This window comes from Myotis daubentonii, chromosome 11 (assembly GCF_963259705.1).
Source record: "Myotis daubentonii chromosome 11, mMyoDau2.1, whole genome shotgun sequence".
NCBI classification, from domain to species: Eukaryota; Metazoa; Chordata; class Mammalia; order Chiroptera; family Vespertilionidae; genus Myotis; species Myotis daubentonii.
The window spans coordinates 1778947-1804716 of record NC_081850.1 but is presented as its reverse complement, the minus strand read 5'-3'; the positions used below and the strand labels follow the sequence as shown (position 1 = coordinate 1804716).

General features: G+C 41.5%; 2 protein-coding genes across 4 annotated transcripts in view; one reads left to right on the top strand and one right to left on the bottom strand.

Moving 5' to 3' along the window:
* CENPP (centromere protein P) overlaps positions 1 to 25770 on the bottom strand; it is a 251839-nt gene that overhangs the window by 166368 nt on the left and 59701 nt on the right. The window lies entirely within an intron of this gene.
* Positions 569 to 25182, top strand: OGN (osteoglycin). Of its 2 annotated transcripts, XM_059656288.1 has the most exons (6): positions 572 to 822; positions 2900 to 2993; positions 16101 to 16259; positions 18541 to 18743; positions 22246 to 22341; positions 23083 to 25182. In XM_059656288.1, exons 1-6 carry the CDS (start codon positions 673 to 675, stop codon positions 23251 to 23253), a joined length of 873 nt encoding a protein of 290 aa, XP_059512271.1. In that variant the 5' UTR covers positions 572 to 672; the 3' UTR covers positions 23254 to 25182. The 2 variants fall into 2 exon arrangements, with proteins under 2 accessions (XP_059512272.1, XP_059512271.1); XM_059656289.1 differs by lacking the exon at positions 22246 to 22341 and having other exon boundaries at positions 569 to 822.

Below are 25770 nucleotides of genomic sequence, written 5' to 3'. Positions count from 1 at the left end.
ACTATTTTTTTACTTTTCATAGTTTAAATTTATAAAGCTATTCTATTAACTAAAAACAGTGATACCTATGACAATGAAAAAACTAAGAAAATTAAAATTATGGCTTTTCCTACATTTTGTACAACTTTTAAAAGTGTTAATGATTACTTTTTACAATGTTAAATTTAAAGTTTAAACTTTAAAACTTTTCTTAAAACTTGTTTTTGTTCATACCAATACAAATCAAGAGTTCTTATAAAGTAGCAAAGTTGAAATATGATATTTTAAGCTCACATGAGACAGGATCTTGGGCCTTCATGTTAACCATTTATACTACAGGTATTCTAAGATTTCAAGTTCATAAAAGTACTGTGTTCAAGGCACTTAATTATTAAGAAACTAAAATTATCAACATTGCTTGGATTTTTTGATAGAAAAGAAATAAAATCATTTTCTGAAACTGTTTTTCAGAATATCACTGAAACATAAAAACATTTAGCATGTAATTTAAGATCACTAAGGGTTAAATACTTGTTCTCTGGCCCCTACTGCATATACTCTGCCAAAAACTCCTCTAAGCTTTTAAATATTGCTTCGATGGTCTGGATTTTACTTCCATGGAAAAAGGAGTATTGTCTTACAGTCAGCAGGCCACTAGCTCATTAACTTCCAGTCACCTTAATTTTTGTTAAAATGAAGATTCTGCAGTCTACACTTCTCCTGTTACTGTTTGTGCCTCTGGTAAAGCCAGCACCACCATCTCAGCAGAACACCGATAATTTTGAAGAAATTTTATTTACTCGACATTATGAGGATCAATACCTGGATGGAAAAAATATTAAGGTACCTTATTTCCATTCTAAATTTCACTTCTAAAATAGTCTAGCCTATTTAACTGCATGCTTTTGTTTTTTTTAACGTGTCTGATAAGGTTAAGAGGAAAGAAAAGGCACTTTAAGTGATTCAAATTAATTAAAAATAAGTGTCCCTAAGATTATATTTTTAAAGAACGCATGCCTCAATAAATCATACTTATTGTAACCAAACAGTATCTACAGTAACCAACACATAATATTTAAGGAAAACTAAACTTTAAGATACTCCCTGACCAGTTGAAATTTATAGTATTAAGTAGTGTTAAACAATGCCCTATATTTGGATATTATGTTATTTCAAAATAAAATAGGAGATGTGTATTAGGAGAAAAGATGAATTACCAGCTTAAGGTTTATTATTTTAGGAAGAAGCGGTTCAAGAAAATAAATAGAAGAGTACTGTCATTTTGGTATATATAATATTTCACAAAATTTATAAATGTCAACTATATACAGTATCAAAAATGAAAAACTACTTAATATGGGGCTTTCTGTTTAAATCAGCTTCAACGATTTAGATTATCAGTTTGTACCAACTTGAGTTAATACTCTACCACATCTTTCATACTCACTTATATGGGCTAAGTGATTACTTGTGGTTTTCTTATCACACAACTGGGTAAGGACAAAGTAAACACATCACAGAAGTATCTTTCGCCTGCCTATAGTGTGACACACACACTGAAAAATGAGAAATGCAGCCAAATATTTAACAATGTCGGTCTCTTCAAAGTTCTTCTCCAGTATGAATAAGATGGCAAAGATTTATAAAGTGTCCAGTTATTAAGTCCGTCCTTCCTTCCTTCCTTCCTTCCTTCCTTCCCCCATCCCTCCCTCCCTCCCTCCCTCCCTTCCTTCCTTTTCTTTCTTTCTTCCTTTCTTTCTTCCTTTCTCTCCCTCCCCCCTCTTTCTTTCCTTTCATTCTCTCTCACACACACACACACACACACACACACGAGTAAATGTTAACACCACATTTTCTGTCAACAAAGTTAGTTAATATGCTAGTATTATTCTTGCTAACAAGAAGACAAAAAAGATAGGTATAACTAGTTATAGCTTCAGTTTTTTTTTTTTTAAAAAGGCCCATCACAATAATAAACTATTGGCTCACATGTATGATCTGAATCTATCAATCAGTTAAAAGAATACTTTGAAAACTCCCTGGTCCCAAAACATGTAATAAGTAAAAGAAGCTCAGTTTTACTTCTTTATGCTGCTTTAGAAGTCTATCTTAATATGAACGAAGTGGAGCAGAGTTCAATGGTATTTAACATACAAAGAGAGTGGAAGGGACTGTTCAACCAGAACACACGAGAAAGTGAAGGAGCCGAGAGCGAGACTAAAAGTGGAAAATGCTCCTGAAGGGTACAGAAACTAGGGCACCACACAGTATAGTCTCTAGTCTAATGGCAGAACATGTTCCCTCCCAGAATAGGAAAGAGAGTAAATGATAAAGACCCCAATTCTCCTAGAGCTAACAGCCTGGACCGGTGGTCTGAGTGTGGAGGGTAGGCTAGAATGAAAGGACTCCAAGGCCTTAATGCATGTGCATATATACTTAAAGGTCACTTCCAGAAGCGGCAAAGAGAGCCTACTCAGGGCTGTCCAGGTAGGACACGACTGGTGCTTAGTACAGGCCAACATGGCAGAATATGAATAATTAAAAGAGCTACTTTACATAAAAATAATCTCAAGACACTAATTTCATTTTAGGTTCCACCTCAGAAAATCTTTAACTCCAAGGCATAGAATTCTCCCCTAGATCCCATTTGGAATTTCAATACATTTGACATTTAGGAAGCACAGAGTTTGGCCTTTGAAGATATAAAATTTTTTTTAAAAGACCTGGTTCTTTTACCCAAGGAGCCCACAGTATAAGTAAAATCAAGCTAAACAACTATTTACATTTTAATAAGTATATAAAACATAAAGTAAATGCCATTATGTGACTATGAGAAGACAGATGTTGTCCATATCCCTCAGTTTAGATGGTGAAAATTAGATTTCTCACACTTGATAATACATTTTTATTTTTCTAATAGAAAAAAGAATCTATGATAACACCTGATGAGAAAAGTCTTCAATTACAAAAAGATGAGAGTTCAACATCATTACCCCTCAAAAAAGAAAATGATGGTAAGTATGAACAGTCTATCATCTATTTTTTTAGAAGCTTTAAAAAACAGCTTATAATGGAATTTTAGTCTTCACAGTAATCAAAACTTGTCTCTGAATAGAGTAACCCCAAATAATAGAATTCTATCTCCAACAACAAAGTCAAATAGGCATGTTAGGAGTGCACATCATTTCCCACCCCCTCTTAGCAGTGAGAAACATGGAATAGGGACATGCAAGAACAACCAAAGCTAATGCAGTGTAGCCCCTACAAAGTCTGTCTTTCTGTCTGTGTAAAATCAATTCAAGAAGCAGTTATTAAACACCGATTAGTTTTAAACTTCGTCCTCAACGTACATTCAGACTTAATTTTTCAACTTGATAATGCCCCAAAGTGATACTCATAATAAATGACACAAGATACCCAACACTTTGTTGTAAGACGGGCTTTGTGCTGGGCACGCTGCCCAACTGTAAGCTAATGTGAGTGCTCGGAGCACATTTCAGGTAGGCCAGGCTGCACTGTGATGTCCGGAAGTAACCCCATCGTAAGTTGAGGAGCATATGTACTATGTATAGCCTGAGGGTAAGGCAAATAAAATGTAACTCTTTCCCTCAAGAAAGTCACAGAAGACGGAGAGATGGTTACCCAGATTGTCATCAACTTATGATAGTTCGACTTACATTTTTTTACTTTATGATAATGCAAAAGCAATACACATTCAATAGAAACTATCTAGGCTTAGGCTAAGATGTTCAATAGGTTAGGCATAATAAATGTATTTCCGACTTAGGATATTTTCAAGTTTCAGTTTAGCTACACTAATAAAAGAGAAATATGCAAATTGCGTCACTCCGCTACACCCACCAGCCAATCAGAGCAATTATGCAAATTAACCCAACAAATATGGCGGTTAATTTGCATACGCAGGCATGGAGTGAAGACTGAAGGCTCAGGCCGGAGTGAAGACTGAAGACTAAAGACTGAAGAGGCTTGGCTTCTCCGCTGCGGCCGGACCAAAGGCCTGGGTCCCAGGTGCCGGAGGAAAACTGGTGCCAGCAGCCAGGGGAAGGAAGACCTATTGCATGAATCTCTTTGTGCAACAAGCCTCTAGTCAGTATATAACTCCACCATTAAGTTGAGGAGCATCTGCATACAGTCATGTGCTGCATAACGATGGAGATACATGCTGAGAAAGGCATCATTAGGAGATGCTGTTATGCAAATGTTGTAGAGTGTGCTTACACACACCTATATGGTATAGCTTACTACACACCTGTGGTGCATACAGCCTATTGCTCCTTGGTTACAAGCCTGTAAAGCATGCTACTGTATAAAACAACACAACATTAAATCAACGAGAAAAGAAAATGAAGCAATCGAGACACAGTAAACACAAGATGGTTCAGGCTGTTGCCAGTGTGATACAGCATGTAGTTTTACAGTAAAGATTTGTTCATTAAGTAGAAAGAGTACACACACGCTAAAATAATGTTAAAAATTATACTGTAGTAAATACATCAGTCAGTGACATACTCATTTATTATGGACATAATTGTATGTGTTAGTTACTCTTCTGTGCTGGTAATTCAGTAGGTTTGCATCACCACAAATACGTGAGTAATGTATTTTGCTACGACGCTATGAAGGATACAACTTCTTTAGGTGATAGACATTTTTCAGTTCCATTATAATCTTATGGACTCTCATCGCATATGTGGTTTGTAAATGACCAAAACATCAATAGATGGTGCATGACTGTATATAAATAATTATAATGCGCATTTCAATTAAATCAAAAGAAAACATAACTACGAAGTCCTATTCAATAGTTTCTATCTATTTGATTTATTCTTATTCTATCACAGAACATTATTTCACATGACAGTAAAAAATCACATAGTAATTTCTATATTGCTACAATAAATTAAAATGAACCAAAACAGATAATATATCTTAAGAAACCTGAAAGTATCAAAGTAAAAATAGACTTGGACAAATGGAAAGATATTCCTTGTGCTAGGCTAAGGTGATTCAATATCATAAAAATGTCAGCTCTCTAACTTCGTAACAATAAAATTATTTAAAGATCTGATAAGGTTGATACTCAAGTTCACATGGAAAAATCAAAGCTGCACAAATAGCAAGGGAAATACTGAAAAATGCCAGGTAACTGCAGGAATCAGAAGTACCATACACATTAGAACATACTTTAAAAACTCTACACTTTTAAAAAGTGTGATACTGGTGCATGAACAGACTAGAAAGTCCAGAATCAGGCAGAAATACATGTACAAATTTAGTATATAATAAAGTCAGCATCTGAAACCACTGAAGCAAAGATTATTTTTTATTTATTTTTTGTCAATCCTCACCCAAGGATATTTTTTCCATTGATTTTTAGAGAAGGACGGAGGAAGGGGGAGAGAGGAACACAGATTGCTTGCCTCCCGCACATGTGTCCCAACTGGGCTGGGGATCAAACCTGCACCCAGGTACATGCTCTTGACCAGATATCAAATCTGAGACCCTTCAGTGCACGGGCCTGAAAAACACCAACCAGAGTCAAAGATGATTTTTTTTTTAATGGTGCTTGGACAACTAAGTAGTCAACTGAAAGGAACTACAATTAGATCTATACCTTACACTGAAAAAAAACTCCAAATAAATTCAGATCTAAATGTAAAAAGTGAAACCGTATAAATCCTAGAAAATAAATTGGGTGTGAGGTACCTACAAATCCAGAGGCAACCATAGAAAATATCAATGAATTTGACTCCATAAACTGAAATTTGCATGGCAAATACATCATAAGTGAAGTCAAAGGTAACTAAAACTTGAGAAAAATATTTACAACTTATTGCACAAAGAATTAATACCTCTAAATTATATATATATATTTAAAGTAAAGATCTAGGGAAAAAATCTGACTGAAAAAAGACATTGGAAAAACAGCCAAAAGAGATGTACAGATAATTCACCAACTGATCCTATCTAATAAAAGGGTAAAATATGCAAATCAATCATCACTCCATCACAAAGATGGTGTGAGTAGCCTGGCAGAATGCTTGCTTCGTCGCCGTGCCAACAAGGCAAGCTTTCCACCCCGGCCATGGAGGGCCTCTGGGCAGTGGGCATGGAGTGGCCGGAGGGGGGAATAGGGGGGGAATCTTGTGTCGTCACCCCAGCAACAAGGCAAGCGTTCTGCGCCCAGCTGCAGAGGGCCTCTAGCCAGGCCAGGCGCGAAACGCTTGCATCGTTACAGGCCAGGCTGAGGGATCCTCCCCACCATGCACAAATTTCATGCACCGGGCCTCTAGTATAAAAATGATCCTCAAACATACAAAAATGTTACATCTCCCACAGAGCCATGCAACTTAAAATTACATTGAAATGCCATGTTTTAACCTGACTGACAAAAATTCAAACTGTGACAACATATTACTATATTCAATTGGCAAGGCTACAGGGTATCAGACAATCTCATACATTGTTGGTGGAAAGCAAACTGGTACACTTTTGGACCAAAACTTGGTAATCGTATATAACAAAGAGGTAATATGCAAATTGACCGTCGTGCCCTCACACAAGATGGCCAGCAGGGGAGGGCATTGTGGGCAACCAGGCCTGCAAGGGAGGGCAGCTGGGGGGGACCAGGCCTGCAGGGGGAGGACAGATGGGGGGGATCAGGCTGGCAGGGGGGGTCGTTGGGGGGGGCAGGCCTGCAGGGGAGGGCTGTTGGCAGGGACCAGGCCTGCAGGGGAGGGCAGTTGGGGGGGGACCAGGCCAGAAGGGGAGGGCAGTTAGGGGCAACCGGGCTGGCAGGGGAGGGCAGTTATGGGTGACTGGGCCGGCAGGGGAGGGCAGTTGGGGGGGATCAAGCCGGTAGGGGAGACGTTAGTCATCAATCAGGCTGGCAGGGAAGTGGTTAGGGGATGATCAGGCTGGCAGGCAGAAGCAGTTAGGGGCAATGAGGCAGGCAGGCAGGCAAGCAGTTGGGAGCCAGCAGTCCTGGATTGTGAGAGGGATGTCTGACAAAACCAGCAGTTGGACATCCCCCGAGGGGTCCCAGATTGGAAAGGGTGCAGGCTGGTCTGAGAGACACCCCCCTCCACTGCACGAATTTTGTGCACCTGGCCTCTAGTATCGAATAAAACCAAATCCAAAAGAAAATACATATGCAAAATCATTGAAACACTGCTTGCAATGGCAAAATATTGGAAACAATCAAATTTCCCATACATTGGAGAGTGTACGTATAAAGTATTGTATATCCACACAAGGGAATACTATGCAGTTGTGAAAATAAATTATCTCTATTGAACTAATATGGAATGATTTCCAGAAAACATATACGAAAAAAACCCAAGTACAACAGTCTATCTACAGTATGCTGCCTTTCATCTCACAAAGAAGGTGATATAAGTACAGGCATCAGTTCACTTGTTTCTAAAGAAACCCAAGAAGGGTATTAAAAAACTGAAACTAGTTACCTACAGGTCACAGATGGGCCAGCAGTGGTAAGGAGTGGGGATGGGAAATGAGGAGCTGTGTGGGAGGATAGTGGCACTACTCTGTGTACACCTTATTGTGTAGATTTGATTTTAGAACAAGGTTATGCTTCACATAGGCAAACGAACAAATACACTAATGAATAAAATCAACAAGGATAAGATAAAAAACCAAAGTGAAATACAAACAGAAAAATAGAAACTTAATTACATTTCAAATGAATAACATAAAACACTAAAAGGGAAAATTCTAATCCAAGTAACCCTTCAACACAATGTTTTGACTGCATTCCTTCTGACTAAAAAATAAATACATACATACATACTAAAATTCCAATGAGTGGGTTTGTAGCAATAATGAAACTACTTAATGCTTGTTCTAAGACTGAGTAATGTAAAGCAAACACACTGTGGATAATGAGAGCTAGGTTCCTCACTGTCAGAGAAGCGTGTTAGAAATATGGAAAGGAGAAAGGCTAGAATGAACACTGTGGAGCTAAACTATAACACCATCAACTCATGGCTTGTAAACAGATACAGAAACAGATATAGATGTGTCTGTCTCTGTATGAGCACGCATGTGTTGTGTATATATGCATATGGTGTGTTTATGTATATGCTAGAGGCCCGGTGCATGAAATTCGTGCATGGGTAGGGTCCCTAGGCCTGGCCGGCGATCAGGGCCAATCCGGGCCTTCCAGCTGCTGGATGGGGCCTCCCTTCCCTGGTTGCTGGCTGCCAGCAGGGCCCTCCCTTCCCCAGCTGCCAACCAGGGCCTTCCTTTGTTCCGCACCACCCGTGGTGGTCAGCGCACATCAAAAAGAGCGAGCAGTCTCCCGGTCAAACTCCCGCAGTGACAATTTGCATATTAGGCTTTTATACATAGACTAGAGGCCCGGTGCACAAAAATTTGTGCACTGGCGGGCGGGGGGGGGGGGGGGCGGTATCCCTCAACCCCACTTGTGCCCTCTCACAGTCTGGGACCCCTCGGGAGATAACGACCTGCTGGCTTAGGCCCACTTCCGGGTGGCAGAGGGCAGGCCCAATCCCTAGGTGTCTGTCCCGCAGCCCCTGGTTGGGCTCAGAGCAGGGCTGATTGGGGAGTTGGGGCGCTGCCCCCTTTCATGCACAGAGCAGGGCGGATCAGGAGGTTGCGATGCCACCCTCAGTCACACTCAGGGTAGGGCCGATTGGGGGGTTGGGGTGCCACCCCGTCACACTCAAGGCAGGGCCTATGGGGAGGTTGCGGCTCCACCCTGTCACACACAGAGCAGGGCCGATCAGGGGGTTGGGGAGCTCCCCCCTATCAGGCACAGAGCCGGCCGATCAGGGGGTTGGAGCGCTGCCCCTTGTCACGCACAGAGCAGGGCCCATCAGGGGGTTGGGGAGCTCCCCCCTGCCATGCACAGAGCAGGGCGGATCAGGAAGTAGCGATGCCACCATAAGTCACGCTCAAGGTAGGGCTGATTGGGGGGTTGGGGCACCTCACCCTGTCACACACAGAGCAGGGCCAATCAGGGGGTTGGGGAGCTCCCCTCTATCAGGCACAGAGTGCTGGGGTCCAACCCCAGCAGGTCCAGGGGTCCCCAAAGGTGTGGACGGAGTCGGTGAAGAGGGAAAGACTCGGAGGCAGCGTTCAGTTGATCAGCATGGTTGGGTTCTCTTGCCTGGTTCTATTGCCAGGTTCTGTCTCTAGGTTCTTCAGCCAGGTTATCTCGCTAGGTTCTGTGTCTAGGTTCTGTTGCCAGTTTCTGTCCAGGATCTTTTGCCATGTTCTGTCTCTAGATTCTGTCTCTAGGTTCTGTTGCCAGTTTCTGTCCAGGATCTTTTGCCATGTTCTCTCCAGCGAAGTTCTTCTGTCTCTAGGTTCTGTGTAGGTTCTGTGTCTAGGTTCTGTGTAGGTTCTGTGTCTAGGTTCTGTGTCCTGTTGTCTTGTTACATCTGTATTTATACCAGTTGATTCCAATCCTATCAATCTCTATTCCAAAGGTTAGGGCGTTTCTTATCTCCATTTCAGGGAGTAAAGATTATGTAGCTTAAGCATGATTGTTCGTTGTTAAAGTGGTTAATTACCCACCTGGCACTTAAGGGGTTTTATTCCCTCCCTAACTTCAGGGGAAAATCCCTACCTGGGGAAACAACCTTTCTCAGAGAGGTGACCTTGGTTAAAACACATAGCGCCAAGAAGGTGAGCAAACATTAAGAACAGTATGCCATATATGCCAGGTCCCTTGAAACAGCAAGGATGGACCGGCTCCCAGCAACAGAGCAGGGCCGATCAGGGGGTTGGGGCACCTTCCCCTGTCACGAACAGAGCAGGGCAGATAGGGAGGTTGTGACCCCGCCCTCTGTCACACACAGAGCCGCAGGGCGATCAGGGGGTTTGGGCGCTGCCCCCTGTCACGCTGATCCCAGTGCCGGGCGGCCTCTCGGCTCCGCTGATTCCGGTGCTTGGAGGCCTCGCAGCTCCGCTGATCCCAGGTTCGGGAGGCCTCGTGGCTCTGCTGATCCCAGGCCGGAAGGCCTCGCGGCTCTGCTGATCCCGGTGCTGGGAAGCCTCGCTGCTTCGCTGATCCTGGTGCCGGGAGGCCTTGCGGCTCCACTGATCCCGGTGCCGGGAGGCCTCGCAGCTCCGCTGATCCCAGGTTCAGAAGGCCTTGTGGCTCTGCTGATCCCAGGCCAGGAGGCCTTAAGGCTCTGCTGATCCCGGTGCTGGGAGGCATATTACCCTTTTAGTATATAGGATAGAGGCCTGGTGCATGGGTGAGGGCTGGCTGGTTTGCCCTGAAGGGTGTCCCGGATCAGGGTGGGGGTGCCACTTGGGTCCCTGGCCAGCCTGGGTGAGGGGATGATGGCTGTTTGCAGCTGGTCACACCCCCTTCAGGATGCAGGTCCCCACTGGGGTGCCTGGCCTGTCTGGGTGAGGGGCTGAGGGCTGTTTTCAGGCTGGCGTGTGACTGAAGCTCCCAGCCTCTCCTTTTTTCCTTATTCTGGGATTTATTTACATTCTATGGCTGTCACTGGAGCTGAGAGCAGGCTTTAGCTCAGACCTCGGCAGCTGAAAGCAGGTTTCTGGACTTTGTTTACCTTCTGTATTTGAAACTTTGTTGCAACTCCAGCTCTGAGATCCCGGCTGACTGAAAGCAGGTTTCTGGGGTTTTGTTTAGCTTCTATATTTATAACAATGTTTCTTAGCAGCTGAGAGGCCGGCAGCGTCAGGCCGGGAACCTGGCTTCCTCTGTCACTGGAGCAAGCAAGCCTCCCTGTTCGCATCAGCTGCCTGGCTGCCGACCGCCATCTTGGTTGGCAGTTAATTTGCATATCTCGCTGATTAGCCAATGGGAAGGGTAGAGAAGTTACGGCTAATTACCATGTTTCTCTTTTATTAGCTAGGATGAGTATATGGTGTATATATACGTGCATGTATATGTGTATATATATGTATACTAGAGGCCCGCTTCATGAAATTCATGCACTGGGCGGGTCGGGGGGAGAGGGGAAAGGTGTCCCTCAGCCCGGCCTGCACCCTCTTGCATCCAGGAACTCTTGGGAGATGTCCGACTGGCCTGCGGGAATTGGGCCTAAACCGGCAGTCGGACACCCCCCAAGGGATGTAGCAGTGCGCCAAGTGGCAGGCAGCCATGGAGGAGCAAGAAGTGGGGCCAGGTGCTGCACCGCTTGTGCTCATCCCAGCCTATACGCCTACTGCCACCACTCGGTAGTGCTGCCACAGAGTCACGAGAGGCTTCCGCTGCCGCAGCTGCACTTGCCAGCCGTGAGCCCAGCTTCTGGCTGAGCGGCACTCCCCCTGTGGAAGTGCACTGAACACCAGGGGGCAGCTCCTGCCTTGAGCGTCTGCCCTTGGTGGTCAGTGCGCATCATAGCAACTGGTCGACTGGTCATTCCATTGTAACGGTCACTTAGGTTTTTATATATAGAGATAGGACATATGTATCATGTGTGTATGTATGTGTATTATTACATTTTGAGAGAGAGAGAGAGACAAATATGCATGCATACATTTCCTAGCTCTCTCTGATGGAAAAGCCTAGAAGCAATGAGATTCCAGTAGCAAGGAGCATATCGACACCCAAATCTTGGTTTCTAAATACTATTCTCCATTAAAAGTAACCAGTACTCCTTGAAGAAATAGCTAATGTCAGGCTTGGGCCAGGGAAAAGGCAAGATTGGTCTGGGACATCTTACCAAGCCAGAAAATAAGGAAGTACTCAAATAATAATGGCAACATTTAACTTTTAAAGAATTAATCAAAATATAAAATATACCTGGGTATAAATTTGCAAAAGATGTACAAGGACCTGCACACTAAAATCTAGACAACAATACTGAGAGAAATTTAAGAAGACCTAAACTTATAAATAGATACAGTGTGTTCAATGATCAGAAAACTCAAAGTTATTAAGATGTCAATTTTTCTCAAATTTTTCTGTAGATTCAATGCAATAACAATTAAAAATCTATCAGGCTTTCCTGTTTTTTTAAATTAACAAGCTTATTGTCAAATTTATGTGGAAATGCAAAGAACTTAGAATAGTCATATCAACACTGAAGAATTACATTGGAGGATTTATACAACCTAATATCAGCACTTATTATAAAGGTATAGGAATCAAGATACTGTGATATGAGCACAAAAATAAACAAACAGATCAAAGAAACAACACAGTCTAGAAACAGACTTACACAATATGATTGTTTACAATGATGCCAATACAACTAAAAAAAAAGACAATTTATTTTTAAAATGGTGCTGAAAGAAGCAGATGGTTATAGGAAAATAAAAAATAAACTTTGACCCTTCTTTATACCACATATAAAAATTAACTCAAAATGGACTCTATGCTTAAATATATAAAGAGTGTAAGCTATACAACCTTTAAAAGAAAACATAGAATGGAAACTTAGTGGTTGGCAAAGATTTCTTAAATAAAACACAAATGAATCAACTGTTCTTCATTAAACTTAAAAATGTTTGCTATTCAAAAGACGTTGATAAGAAAATAAAAAGAGCCCTAGGTGATTTGGCTCCGTGGAGAGAGCATCGGCCTGTGGACTGAAGGGTCCCAAGTTTGATTCTGGTCAAGGGCACAGGCCCTGGTTATGGGCTCATTCCCAGTAGGGGTGTGCAGGAGGCAGCCAATCAATGATTCTCTTTCATCACTGATGTTTCTATCGCTCTCTCCCTCTCCCTTCCTCTCTGAAATCAATAAATATATATAAAACTAAAATAAAATAAAAAGAAAAGCCACAGACTGGAGGAAAATATCTGCAAAACATAAATCTGATAAATGACATATCTAGAATATATACTCTTATAATCCTATCTAATAAAAGAGAAACATGGTAATTGGCGTACGACCGATACCCTTTTCATTGGCTAATCAGCGAGATATGCAAAGTAACTGTCAGCCAAGATGGCGGCCGGCAGCCAGGCAGCTTGAAACTAACATGAGGCTTGGTTGCCCCAGTGACGGAGGAAACCAACGTTCCCTGCCTGCTGCTGCAGGCCTCTGAGCGGGCAGTTTAAGAAACACTGTAACAAATACGCCCAACTTCAGCCAGCAGATTGGCAACATTGTAAGCAAAGGCCAGAAACCTACTTTCAGCCGGAGGCCTAAGAGCTGGAGCCAAGCCTCAAGCTAAAGCTGGCCCAGAATTTAAAAAAAAAAAGGAAAAAAGGAGCGTTTGGGAGTTCAGTCACCCCCAGCCTGAAAACAGCCCTCAGCCCCTCACCCAGGCTGGCCAGGCACCCCAGTGGGGACCCCCACCCTGATCCAGGACACCCTTTAGGGCAAACCAGCCGGCCCCACCCATGCACCAGGCCTCTACCCTATATAGTAAAAGGGTAATATGCCTCCCGGCACCAGGATCAGCGTGACAGGGGGCAGCGCCCAAACCCCCTGATCGCCCTGCGGCTCTGTGTGTGACAGGGGGTGGGGCCACAACCTCCCTATCCGCCCTGCTCTGTGCCTGATAGGGGGGAGCTCCCCACCCCCCCACGGGCCCTGCTCTGTGTGTGACAGGGGGTTGCTCCACAACCTCCCCATCGACCCTGCCTTGAGTGTGACAGGGGGCGGCGCCCCAACTCCCCAATTGGCCCTGCTCTGAGCCCGACCAGGCGCTGCACCTAGGGATTGGGCCTGCCCTCTGCCACCCGGGAGCAGGCCTAAGCCAGCAGGTCGTTATCTCCCGAGGGGTCCTAGACTGTGAGAGGGCACAGGCCGGGCTGAGGGACCCCCCCTCCCCCCCCCGAGTGCACAAATTTTTGTGCACCGGGCCTCTAGTTCAATAATATACTCTTATACTTCAATAATACCAAAAAATTGCATTTAAAAAATAAACTAGATGAACAGACTCTTCACCAAAGAAAATACATGGATGGCAAATATAAACAGATGCTTGGCATCAATAGTCATTAGGAAAATGCAAATTAAAACATGAGATACCACAACCCACCTTACCTGAGTGGCTAAAATGAAAAACTCCAATCATACCAAAATGGTGATGAGGATATGGAGCAACTGGAGCACTCATGAAGTGTTGATGGGAATATAAAATGGCACAGCCACTTTGGAAAATAGTTTGGGACTTTCTTCAAAAGGTAAACATACACCTACCCAGCCATTCTACTCTTAGGTATTTACCCCAGAAAACAAATGCATTAAGTCCACACAACTTGTACATGAACGTTTTTAGCAGCTTTCTTTAAAATACCCCAAAACTGGAAACAACTGAAATGTCCATAAAATATAACTATAACAAGGGAATACTACTCAGTAATAAAGAAGAATGCACTACGGATACAAGCAACAACAGATGAATCTCACAGTAACTATGCAGAGTGAAAAAAGTCCGACAAGAGTATATACCACATGTTTCTTTCGATACAAGATTGGGAGGGAGGGATTACCAAAGGGCGTAAGAAAGTTTTGGGGGTAATGGGTGTGTTAATTATCTCAATTGTGGTAATGGTTTTATGGGTATATAAAAATGCCAAAAACGTATACATTATACAAGATAAATATGTGCAATTTATTGTATGTCATTTAACACGTTAAGCGCCAAGCCTGTTTTGTCTTCCTTTCTGTTTCAGTCTCCGGTGACTGACACGGCTCTTAATGTGCTAACCACAGAAAAGCTGTGGCAGGATAAAAAAGCTTAAAAGAGTTCTCACTGGCTAATCTGTGAAAATCTTATATAATAAAAGGCTAATATGCAAATCAACCAAACGGCGGAATGACCAGTCGCTATAATGCACACAGACCACCAGGAGGCAGACACTAAACGCAGGAGCTATCTCCTGGTGGTCAGTGCGCTCCCATGGGGGAGTGCCGCTCAGCCAGAAGCCCTGAGCCAGGCTCATAGCTGGCGAGCGCAGTTGCAGTGGCAGGAGCCTCTCCTATCTCCTGGACTGCAAGAGGGCCCAGGCCCAGCTGAAGGACCCCCGCCCCAGTGCACAAATTCATGCACTGGGTCTCTAGTTTGATTATAAAAATAAATGTTATGATAATGTATTATGACCTATAGGATAAGGAATTCGTAAGTTCATACTGACAGAAATAAATAAATAAACAAACAAACAAGAAGGGAATGCTCCACCTTACACCAGGATGCCAACGAACAAGTATAGAAAGAATGATGGATTTAGAAAATCATTATTTGGCAACTATCCTACTGATAAACAATTCAGGTTAAGAATCAATGGATGATAAAACTAGTGGATGAGAGTTTAATGGCAAATCAGATATTTAAAATCTCAAAGTACTTCTCTGAAAAATACTTATTAATTACAAAGTGAAAAACATTCACTTTACAAAGTGAGAAACATGGTGGATACCAAATGAAGCAAGTGACCAAAGACAGCATTGTCAGGAACGGGACAAATAGATACCTTGTGCGCCTTGATGCATGGCACTGAGAACCCTACACCATTTCCATGGTATTCCTGCCCTAAATGGGGAGCCTCGGACAAATCCTAATTAAAAGACATTTTGCAAAATATATACCATAAAACATAATTTTTTTAAATTAAAAAATTTTCAAAAAAGAGGTGAAAAAAAAGACTAATAAAACTGTTCCAGGTTAAAAGAGACAAAAAAAGGCATGACAAATAAATGCAATGGATGACAGCAGAGTCACATGGAATCTCAACAGTGTCTACACTGACTCTAATTTTCAAGTTAACAGTTTGCTTATTTAACCAGTAGTTTCTAAACTCCTTAGCTGTCATCAATCTAAAATGTGTTTGTGCCACACCAAGGAATAAATCAAGCTCCTGTTTACCTTAAGTCCTACTTTACAATTTTTTTCTGGTATTCAAATGAGGAAATATAACTGTCGATCAATTCAGCAATGAAAGAATCAATGCAAAAGCAGAGAATAAAAAAGACTGAATTACAAAATCTAAAATAAATTCTGGTGAATTATCAGTTATAATGCAGGTCTTTAGCAATCATAATCATGGTATCTTTCCCATCACCTACACTTCTGTAAAATATCTTTTCAAATCAGTAATAACATTCATAATAGCAATAACTTTGCCAGTAGAGGCCAAATGTTCTTACTGTTTATACGTTTATGACTTTTCCCAATTAGAAATGCCCACATGCCTGCTGTGTGTGTGTTTAAGTGGCTCTGTATACTGTGAAGAAGTTGACATTGAAGTTGTACCACCCTTGCCAAAGGAATCAGCCTATCTTTATGCACGATTCAACAAAATTAAAAAGCTGACTGCCAAAGATTTTGCAGAAATACGTAAGTTAGTTTTAAATAAGATATTAATATTAAAACATGCTAGTATTTAACTCCTATAAACACAAAATTCTAGGTACTCATGGCCTATCACATCTAGGTGTATAGGTGTATTTTAAGTATCTACCACATTTCACAAAAATTCACTGATTTGTTGATGAATCTCCTTTCCATTCAGATATCCTCTGCCATCTTTCTTTACTGGTGATTTTGGTGTCTGTGTTGACAACCCATTTTCCATATAGGCAAACTATGTCTTCTCAACCCCAATACTTCAAGATCCACTTGCTAGTCAGCAGCACCAATATAATCAGGATGCTTCTCCAATTACAATGTTTTATTTTCTACCTTCACTGTAAAAGCACAGAAACTGCTTTTCCTTACTTTAACTCACGGTTCTTAAATCTGACTGCATAATTTAAAATATCTGGGGAAGCATTTAAAAATTAACAGGCAGGAACTGGTCAGCGTGGCTCAGTGGTTGAGTGTTGACCTTTGAACCAGATCATGGTCCGGTTCCTGGTCAGGGCACATGCCCCAGTTGTGGGCACAATCCCCAGTGGGGGGGTGTGCAGGAGGCAGCCAATCAAGGATTCTATCTCATCACTGATGTTTCCATCTCTTTCTTGCTCTCCCTTCCTCTCTGAAGTCAATAAAAATATATTTAAAATACCAGGCAGGCCCTAAGTCCCCAGAGGTTGAGGTCTGGGGAGAGGCCCCAGCATCATCAAAAACAACCAAACTCCTCAGATAATTCCAGTAGAGCTGGTGTCCTTCTTGAGTCATTCGCAATCTTGGCTTCTGGCATCCTAGCAAACCAATCCTCTGTCTTCTGCAGAGCCTAGTCCCAGTCCTGGATCACTAATCCTTCATAAATTTTCTAGATGCCTATGTTGTTAAATGCTTCTGAGGAAAGTCACACCGAAAAATGTACACTGGCCCTGCCCCACTACACACGTACAAGATTAACAGTAACTGGATTCATGCCGTTCTGGTGACTCCCACTGGCTGAAGTATAGTTGTTCCTCATTATTTGTGGATTCCACATTTTCAAACTCACTGACTTGCTAAAATTTAGTTATAATCCCAAAATCAATATTTGCAGCACTTTCACAGTCATTTGCAGACACATACACAGTGGCAAAAACAACTGAGTTAGCCAGTAGAGGTTGAAGGTGATGTTCTGACTTTTTGTTTCTGCTTTCATACTGTGAACCAGTCCTGTTCAGTCTTAGTGCCACAGTTTTCACATTTTTGTGATGTTTGCTGTTTAAAATGGCCCCTAAGTGTGGTGCTGAAGTGCTGTCTAGTGTTCCTAAATGCAAGAAGGCTGGCTGTGATATGCCTTGTGAAGAAAATACATGTGTTAGTAACCTTCATTCAAGTGTGAGCTCCAGTGCTGATGGCTATTGAGTTCAATGTTAATGTATCAACAGTATATACTAAAGGCTATAGCCCTACCTGGTTTGGCTCAGTGGATAGAGCGTTGACCTGCAGATTGATGTTTCTATATCTCTCTCATGGGTATGAATCCAGTCAAGGGCACATGCCCAGGTTACAGGCTCCATCCCTAGTAGGGGGTGTGCAGGAGTCAGCCGATCAATGATTCCCTGTCATCACTGACGTTTCTATCTCTCTCTCCCTCTCCCTTCTTCTCTGAAATCATTTTTTAAAAAAAAAAGAAGTCTATAAAAAGAAGCACACATAAAATTATGTATAGATTGCTGATGAAAATGTGTGATCAGAGGGTTGAAGGAACCTAGCCCTGCATTTCCCCTGGGAGCTATAATGATCCATATTTACTAATTCAGTGTTTGTGGTAATTTTATACACATGATTGTCCCATATAATGAGAAGCATTTTTGTCTGTTGTCAACCAATAAGGCATAGAACAATTCAGATAACATACCCACAATGACAATGCAACATGCCAGCAAAAAAGTTTGTGATTCTATTCAATCAAGTGTAATGCTTATTTTCCATGATTTGGAATAAGAATTTCTTTCAAACTGCCTGAGCATCCTGAAAATTCAGAATACAGTATGACTCTACTAAATTCTCTTCTGAACCTGTCATTCTAGACTCCAGTTAGAAAGGCCATCAGTGAAAGCACAGAATAGATGCTCAGCATTAATTCAACAAAACTTCTTGAGCTACTAACAGTAGATACTCTATAGACACTAAAAATATGGCTGAATGACCTGTTAAATTCTTTTCTTCAGTCCACACAAATGAAAATTTAACTTCTTATTTTTGTATATTTTCTGTATACTTCCCCTTCAAGCTAATTTAAGAAGACTCGATTTTACGGGAAATTTGATTGAAGATATAGAAGACTCTACTTTTTCAAAGCTTTCTCTGTTAGAAGAACTGACATTAGCTGAAAATCAACTATTGAAACTTCCAGTTCTTCCTCCCAAGCTTACTTTATTTAATGCAAAATACAACAAAATCAAGAGTAGAGGAATCAAAGCAAATACATTCAAAGTAAGTATTTTATAGTATGACTGAATACAGTATCAGTTTTATACAGCCAGGGATGATATGATAAAAGAAAGAGAATTTCTGGTCTAGAATTTGGTTTTATGTTTTAAGATAATTTTAATTTAATAAATGAAGACATTATTTACCTAACAAATAGCCACACCATTAGGCTCATTTATGCCTGTACCTCACAAAATTATATAATCTTTATCTTATTTCATGGACTACTTTGTGTCTCATATTTTTCACTTGCTTATAAAGGAAATACTTATTTAAACAGACACTACAGGCCGGGTGCACGACATTCATGAATGGGGGAGTGGGGTCTCTTAGCCCGGCCTGTGCCCTCTCGCGGGCCGGGATCCCTCTCACAATCCAGGACCGCTGGCTCCTAACAGCTCACCTGCCTGCCTGCCTGATCGCAACCTAACTGCTCCCCTGCTGGCCTGATCACTCCTAACCGCCTCTGCCTCAGCCCCTGCTCCCAGGACCCAGGCTTCCCTCCTCCGGCCAGGCGCAGGCACCCAGGACCCGGGCATTCCTGCCTCTGGCTGGCCATAAGCACCTGGGACCTGGGCCGGCTTCGCCCGGGCCTGGCTTTGTCAGGAAGGACGACCAAAAGGTCGTCCACAAAATGTCTAGTCTAATTAGCATTTTACCCTTCATTAGTATAGATGGTTCACAGCCGCATGGAACCAAGACCTCCAAAAGGGAGTTTTCCTGCCTTTTTCCTTACAATATGAGTAATTTACTAATGCCAGAAAAAATAAAGTTATAGAAGTGAATTTCAATTTTAATACTTCAACTTTTAGACCATAAAATTTTATAGCCTTCCTTTTGAATCCCATGATGGCAACAAAAACAAAATTATCTATGTAGTAAAAATTACTTTTCTTAATTTAGTATTTCAAGGAAATGTATGTACAGGAAAAGGGGAAGGTGTGTGACTTTGGTAGCCAGGTTGTCTTGAAATGCATAGTCTATGGAGAAGTAATCATCTCAGCCCAGGAAGGAACCCCAGATAAAGGATCATGCTATTGTTGACAAGAGAAAACCTCATTCAAAAAGAAGGTTTGTAGCTTGTAATGATAAGCACCTAAAACTATCAAATATTCATTATCATAAATTAATGATAATCACAATGTACAATCTATCCACAAACATATGTGTCAGAAAATGTAAAAATATTCCACTTTTCTCCTATTTCTGTCTACAATTAAGGGACCCTCTTTCTACTTTAAGGGGCATACTAGAGATAAATCAAAGTTTCACAGAATTTAATGGATTTAGGGGACTTTTGAAAACAAACAAAAACCACCTTAGCTGGTTTGGGTCAGTGGATAGAGCATTGGCCTGCGGACTGAAGGGTCCTGGGTTCAATTCCAGTCAAGGGCACATGCCTGGGTTGTGGGTTCGATCGCCAGTAGGGGGCATGCTGGAGGCAGCCGAACAATGATTCCCTTTCATCATTGATGTTTCTATCTCTCTCTTCCCTCTCCCTTACTCTCAGAAATCAATAAAAATGTTTGAAAGAATAAATAAATAAAAACAAAAACCCCTATAAGTTGAAGATAAATAATTCTATCCAGTAAGCCTTTGAATAACTGGCATTTTAAAGACCTACAGGAACTGATCAACATTTCAAAAAGGAATGTTTGAATATTTTGCATTTTACACATGCATTACAATAGGGATTCATGACAAGTTGACATGGAAATGATAAACTCAGCTACCTTGCAGTTTGGCTTAACACTCTAGGCTGCAAAAGCCACTGGTAAATCCAGTTACTCTACCCCAGGGGTGGGGAACCTTCTTTCTGCCAGGGGCCATGTGGATATTTATAATATCATTTGCGGCCACACAAAATTATTAACTTAAACATTATCCTGCTATACTTGGTCAAACATTTAATTAACTCACCCCTAATGCCTTGGCAGGGCCAGACCAAATGATTTTCAGGCCTTATAGGGCCCTCGGGCTGGAGGTACCCACCCCTGCTCTACCTCAAGTGAAGAGGGCCCCTGGGCAAGACAGGAACTTGGGGTCCATATGGTGAATGATGAAATGCTAAGGAAGTATCAATAACAGCAAATTAATTCTAAAAAATTAAAATTTGCAAATTCTGCTACAGGATGTACATCAGAGATAAGGTAAAAGATTAATGTCAGGCCGAAACCGGTTTGGCTCAGTGGCTGGAGCGTCGGCTTGCGGACTGAGGGGTCCCAGGTTCGATTCCGGTCAGGGGCATGTGCCTGGGTTGCAGGCGCATCCCCAGTGGGGGATGTGCAGGAGGCAGCTGATCGATGTTTCTCTCTCATCGATGTTTCTAACTCTCCATCTCTCCCCCTTCCACTCTGTAAAGAATCAATAAAATATATTTAAAAAAAAAAAAAAGATTAATGTCAGGGGAAACTACATCTTGAAATCATTATAAAATTATACTCAACTAGAGGCCCAGTGCTTTAAATTCGTGCACAGGGGGTCCCCTGAACCCAGCCTGCACCCTCTCCAAGCCAGGACCCCTTGGGGGATGTCCAACTGCCAGTTTAGGGCAATCCCAGGGATCGGGCCTAAACTGGCAGTTGGACATCCCTCTCACAATCTGGGACCGCTGGCTCCTAACTGCTCATCTGACTGCTGGCCTGATCGCCCCTAACTGCCCCCCCCCCTGCCAGCCTGGTTGCTCCCAATGGCCCCCCTCTGCCAGTCTGGTCACCCCTAACTGCCTCCTGCCAGCCTGGTCGCCCCCAACTGCCTCCCTCTGCCTGCCTGGTTGCCCCTCACTGCCCCCCCTGCCGGCCTGGTCACCCCCAACTGCCCCCCCTTGCTGGCCTAGTTGCTCCACGCAGCCTGCTGTTCAGTTGTTTGGTCGTCCCTCACTAAGCCCCCTGCCAGCCTTGTCGCCCCATGCAGCCTTGCTGTTCGGTTGATACTCTTACTGTGACGGCGTCCTGGGCAATTTGCATATTCCTCTATTATTAGTATAGATAACTGGGTTACTGGTCATGATATCAAACCCTTGGGGGGGATTTTTTTACTAAAAAAGTATTTAATAAATAGCTTTGGGAAACATCTTACTAACAAGCATATACACCTCTTAGGAATATTCATTTTGCCATAAATTGGACCTAAAATGGGAAGTTCTGGAGGTTCAAGACAAGTTATGAGAGCACCAGGATCCACCTGTAATCCTGTATGGGGACTGTCCCATTGGCTGCTCCTAAGACAAAGTCAAAGGGTCCCAGACACTGGTGTGAGGGCTGAGTCGGGCACCGCTGGGTCTCCAGCAGGGATCTACTGCCCTTCGTAAGAGACAAAGTACACCATTTGTGAGGCCAAAAATACCCCCAAAGCCAAAACACTCTAATAGCAATGATAAATAGTACGGACATGTCTCTGTCAGTACCAATTTGTATATCCATGTGGACATACATGAGTGTGCAGCACTAGAACCCTATGAAGAAATGCACTGACCTCACTGAAGTAAAAGTGCCTTTCCTTGCAGAAACTGAGTAACCTGTCCTTCCTCTATTTGGACCACAACGCGCTGGAATCTGTGCCTCTTAATTTACCAGAAAGCCTGCGTGTAATTCATCTTCAGGTAGGACTGCTCCTTTCAAATACCTGACTTTAAATTACTAACGATCAGTCTTATGGCTCATTATAAAACGCACATTCACAGGTAAATTTTATCAAAAGTATCACTATGAGCCCAATGCACTCTCTGCCCACCAACCCAGGTTCTGTCCAGAGCACTTGAAAGGACCAGCAACAGCAGGTCTGAGGTCTGCTCTCAGAGGGTGTTAGTCCCGAGCTGTGCAGTGTCTCCTAGTTAACCTGGCACATGGATTTGAAGTTGGGGGACACTTAAACCTCGGGCTTAAGTTTCTTTCTCTAAATAGCAATAAATCTTTGCTTTTGAAGCCTTTCCAACTGACTTTACTGTTCAACATCAACTTAAGGTAAAGAAAAGTGAAGAGGGTATAAAAATAAACTAAAATTGATCTTTCAGCATTATAAGAATTCCTATTTGTTCTTTTTACTTATTTAAAGGTTACTTAAGGACATAGTATGCATTTTGCGCTAACACTCTAGAATAGGATACATTTTTCCAGCTAGTATAATAGCAAGTTGTCTGTTCTTCCAAAGTCATGCTGTAGACTTAAAAGTAAAGGCTGACCTTGCACAGAGAGGGTTTAATTACCATGACGATGGATACACACTATGTACAATACAGTAGTTTAAAAATCACTTTTTAGATAAAATATTCTGAGATCCCATTGCATGGCATACAAAAGATTGATTTCAGCTACCTGAATACCTTTTCCCTTTTGTTTTCCAGTTTAACAACATAACTTCAATTACAGATGATACATTCTGCAAGGCTAATGACACCCGTTATATTCGGAACCGCATTGAAGAGATACGCTTGGAGGGAAATCCCATCGCCCTGGGAAAGCATCCCAACAGTTTTATCTGCTTAAAAAGATTACCTGTAGGCTCATACTTTTAACCACTATTAGTGCAGCATATAAACTAAAGCACACACATACTTATAATCTATCTCAACAATGTCTAAAGGAGCATAAATACCTGTTTAATATTAACTTTGTTTCCCACTATGAAGGAATTTTATGTTTTAAGCAAGTATGTTCAAAAGCTTACATGTAAGTAAGAAGTAAGTCTGAATCTCTAAGTTTAAAACAAGGTAATGAGAACATATTTAAACAGTACTACAAAATCTTTGTAGTCTATAGTAGAGCGCCATTTAAAAGGTATGTTTTTATGCAAATACCCAAAATTAAGAAGTATTTCTATTACTAATGAAGTAAGAGGATTAGTCCAAGAAACTTTCAACTGTCTTTTCTGGCCTTTAGTGGATCCCTAAAAGTAGTTAAGGCTGACATTGCAAAAACTCTGAAAAGCTAAATATTTCCAGTGATCTCCCATTTTTCTTTTATAATTCAGACATTATTCATTATGAAGGAGAAACTCTTTCTTTCTATTAAGGCAGCTATTATCTTTTTACTTAGCCTGAGAAATAGGGTATAGTCTCATAGGTAAAACTTTCCAAATAAAGTATAATTTTACTCTGATAAAGAGCTAATATAGTAATGTTCAATGTTATTCTGCTTTGTAGTCACACAGTTAAAGGTTTCAGTAGAACAGTATAGAAATCTCTTTCTTCCACATTAACATTCTAAATCTAGTATAAAATATTTTAAGAAGCCAAGCAGATAAAAACCAGTATGCTTGAGGAAAAAAAAAAGTCCATCCCATTTCTCAGAAAACAGCTATAAAGTTCTCTATTGTAAAGGCTTACAAATATGATAAATACTGCAAAACATTTTCTGTTTACGTTACAGGAATGGGGAATCTTATCAATAAATTTGTCCGAATGTAAGACATAAAAACCAAATGAATTCCATGGTGTTATTACATACCACCCTCCCATCCACCCATACACATACCCGTTCACCCAAACAGACCTTATATTCACAAGAAAGCTTCTGAGGAACATTTTCTATAGATCCATAAGCAACTAATACATTTAATGGTGAGAATTCATCTTCAATCTAATAGTGAAGACTTATGATGACACAATGCTGTCAGATTAGTTTCTAACGTAACTTTACATTTGTCCAAACCCCATTCAAAAGTCTTTATCTCCACATTATTTTGGAGTTACATACAAAATTATCAGTGCTTCAGAAACATGACTGAACTGTGTATATAAAAATTACCGCAAAAAAAAAATTATGAACATTGGCCCAACCCAGTTTGGCTCAGTGGACAGAACACTGGCTGCGGACTGAAGGATTCCGGCAAGGGCATGTGCCCTGGTTGCAGGCTCGATCCCCGGGCCCTGTGCAGGAGGCAAGCAATCAATGTCCATGTTTCTCTCTCTCTCCTCCTCCCTTCCACTCTCTAAAAATCAATGGAAAAATATCCCCGGGTGAGGCTTAACAACAACAATAAAATTACTGACATTGTTTCCAATATAAACTGTACATTAGAATCAAGCTGGTCTCTGTATATTATTCCCAGAACAAATACTTATTCCTAGTTTTAAGCATTTGCTTCCATTTGTTTCTATTTTTCCCCTACCTAGAATGACCTATCTGTTTTTCATTTTTTCCCCAATTTGTCAAGGTTAACCCCAAAATAAAACTTTTTCACTAAACAATCTGTGATCTTTTAAGGCCATAATAATTACCTCATAACACTTATTAACTCATTCATGTATTTTATTTCAGTAACTGATAATCATGACTATTATACTGCTTTCTCATTATTTTGTGTGCATGCCTCATTTCTCAATGACTGAAGCTCACTGAGCACATAAATATTCCCTTTATACTTTCAAAGTCCTAGCATGATAGTGAGTACATTTAATTGAAGATAAAATAAACAGTGCAAAACAAAACCCATTTAAACAGAAGGGCTCTGTTGTATTTGAAAAAAATAGAATCTTTATGTTATCATAACCCTGATTAAATTAAAGGAAATAAATTGTAAGTTTATCTGGAAAAATAAACTTGATGAGAGCTAACTGATGGGGTCAAAAGTGGGAAAATGGCCCTGGGTGGCAAACTTGAAAGAACAAAACTGGAGGATTCACACATGCTCCTTTCAGATGCAACTACAGAGATACACTAATCAAAAGTGTGGTATTGGCATAAGGACAGACATAGCGACCAATGGAATATTATAGAGAACCCAGAAACAAACCTTTGCATATATATTTTTTTTTTCTTTTTTTTTCCAAATGATTTTCAACAAAGGTGCCAAGACCACTCAATAGGAAAAGGACAGTCTCTTCCACAAACAATGCTGGAAAACTGAATAAGCACATGCAAAAGAATGAGGTTGGATCCTTAGCTTACAAACTAAACACCTAAACTTAAGAGCTAAACTATAAAACTCTTTTTTTTAAAATATATTTTATTGATTTTTTACAGAGAGGAAGGGAGAGGGATAGAGAGTTAGAAACATCGATCAGCTGCCTCCTGCACACCTCCCACTGGGG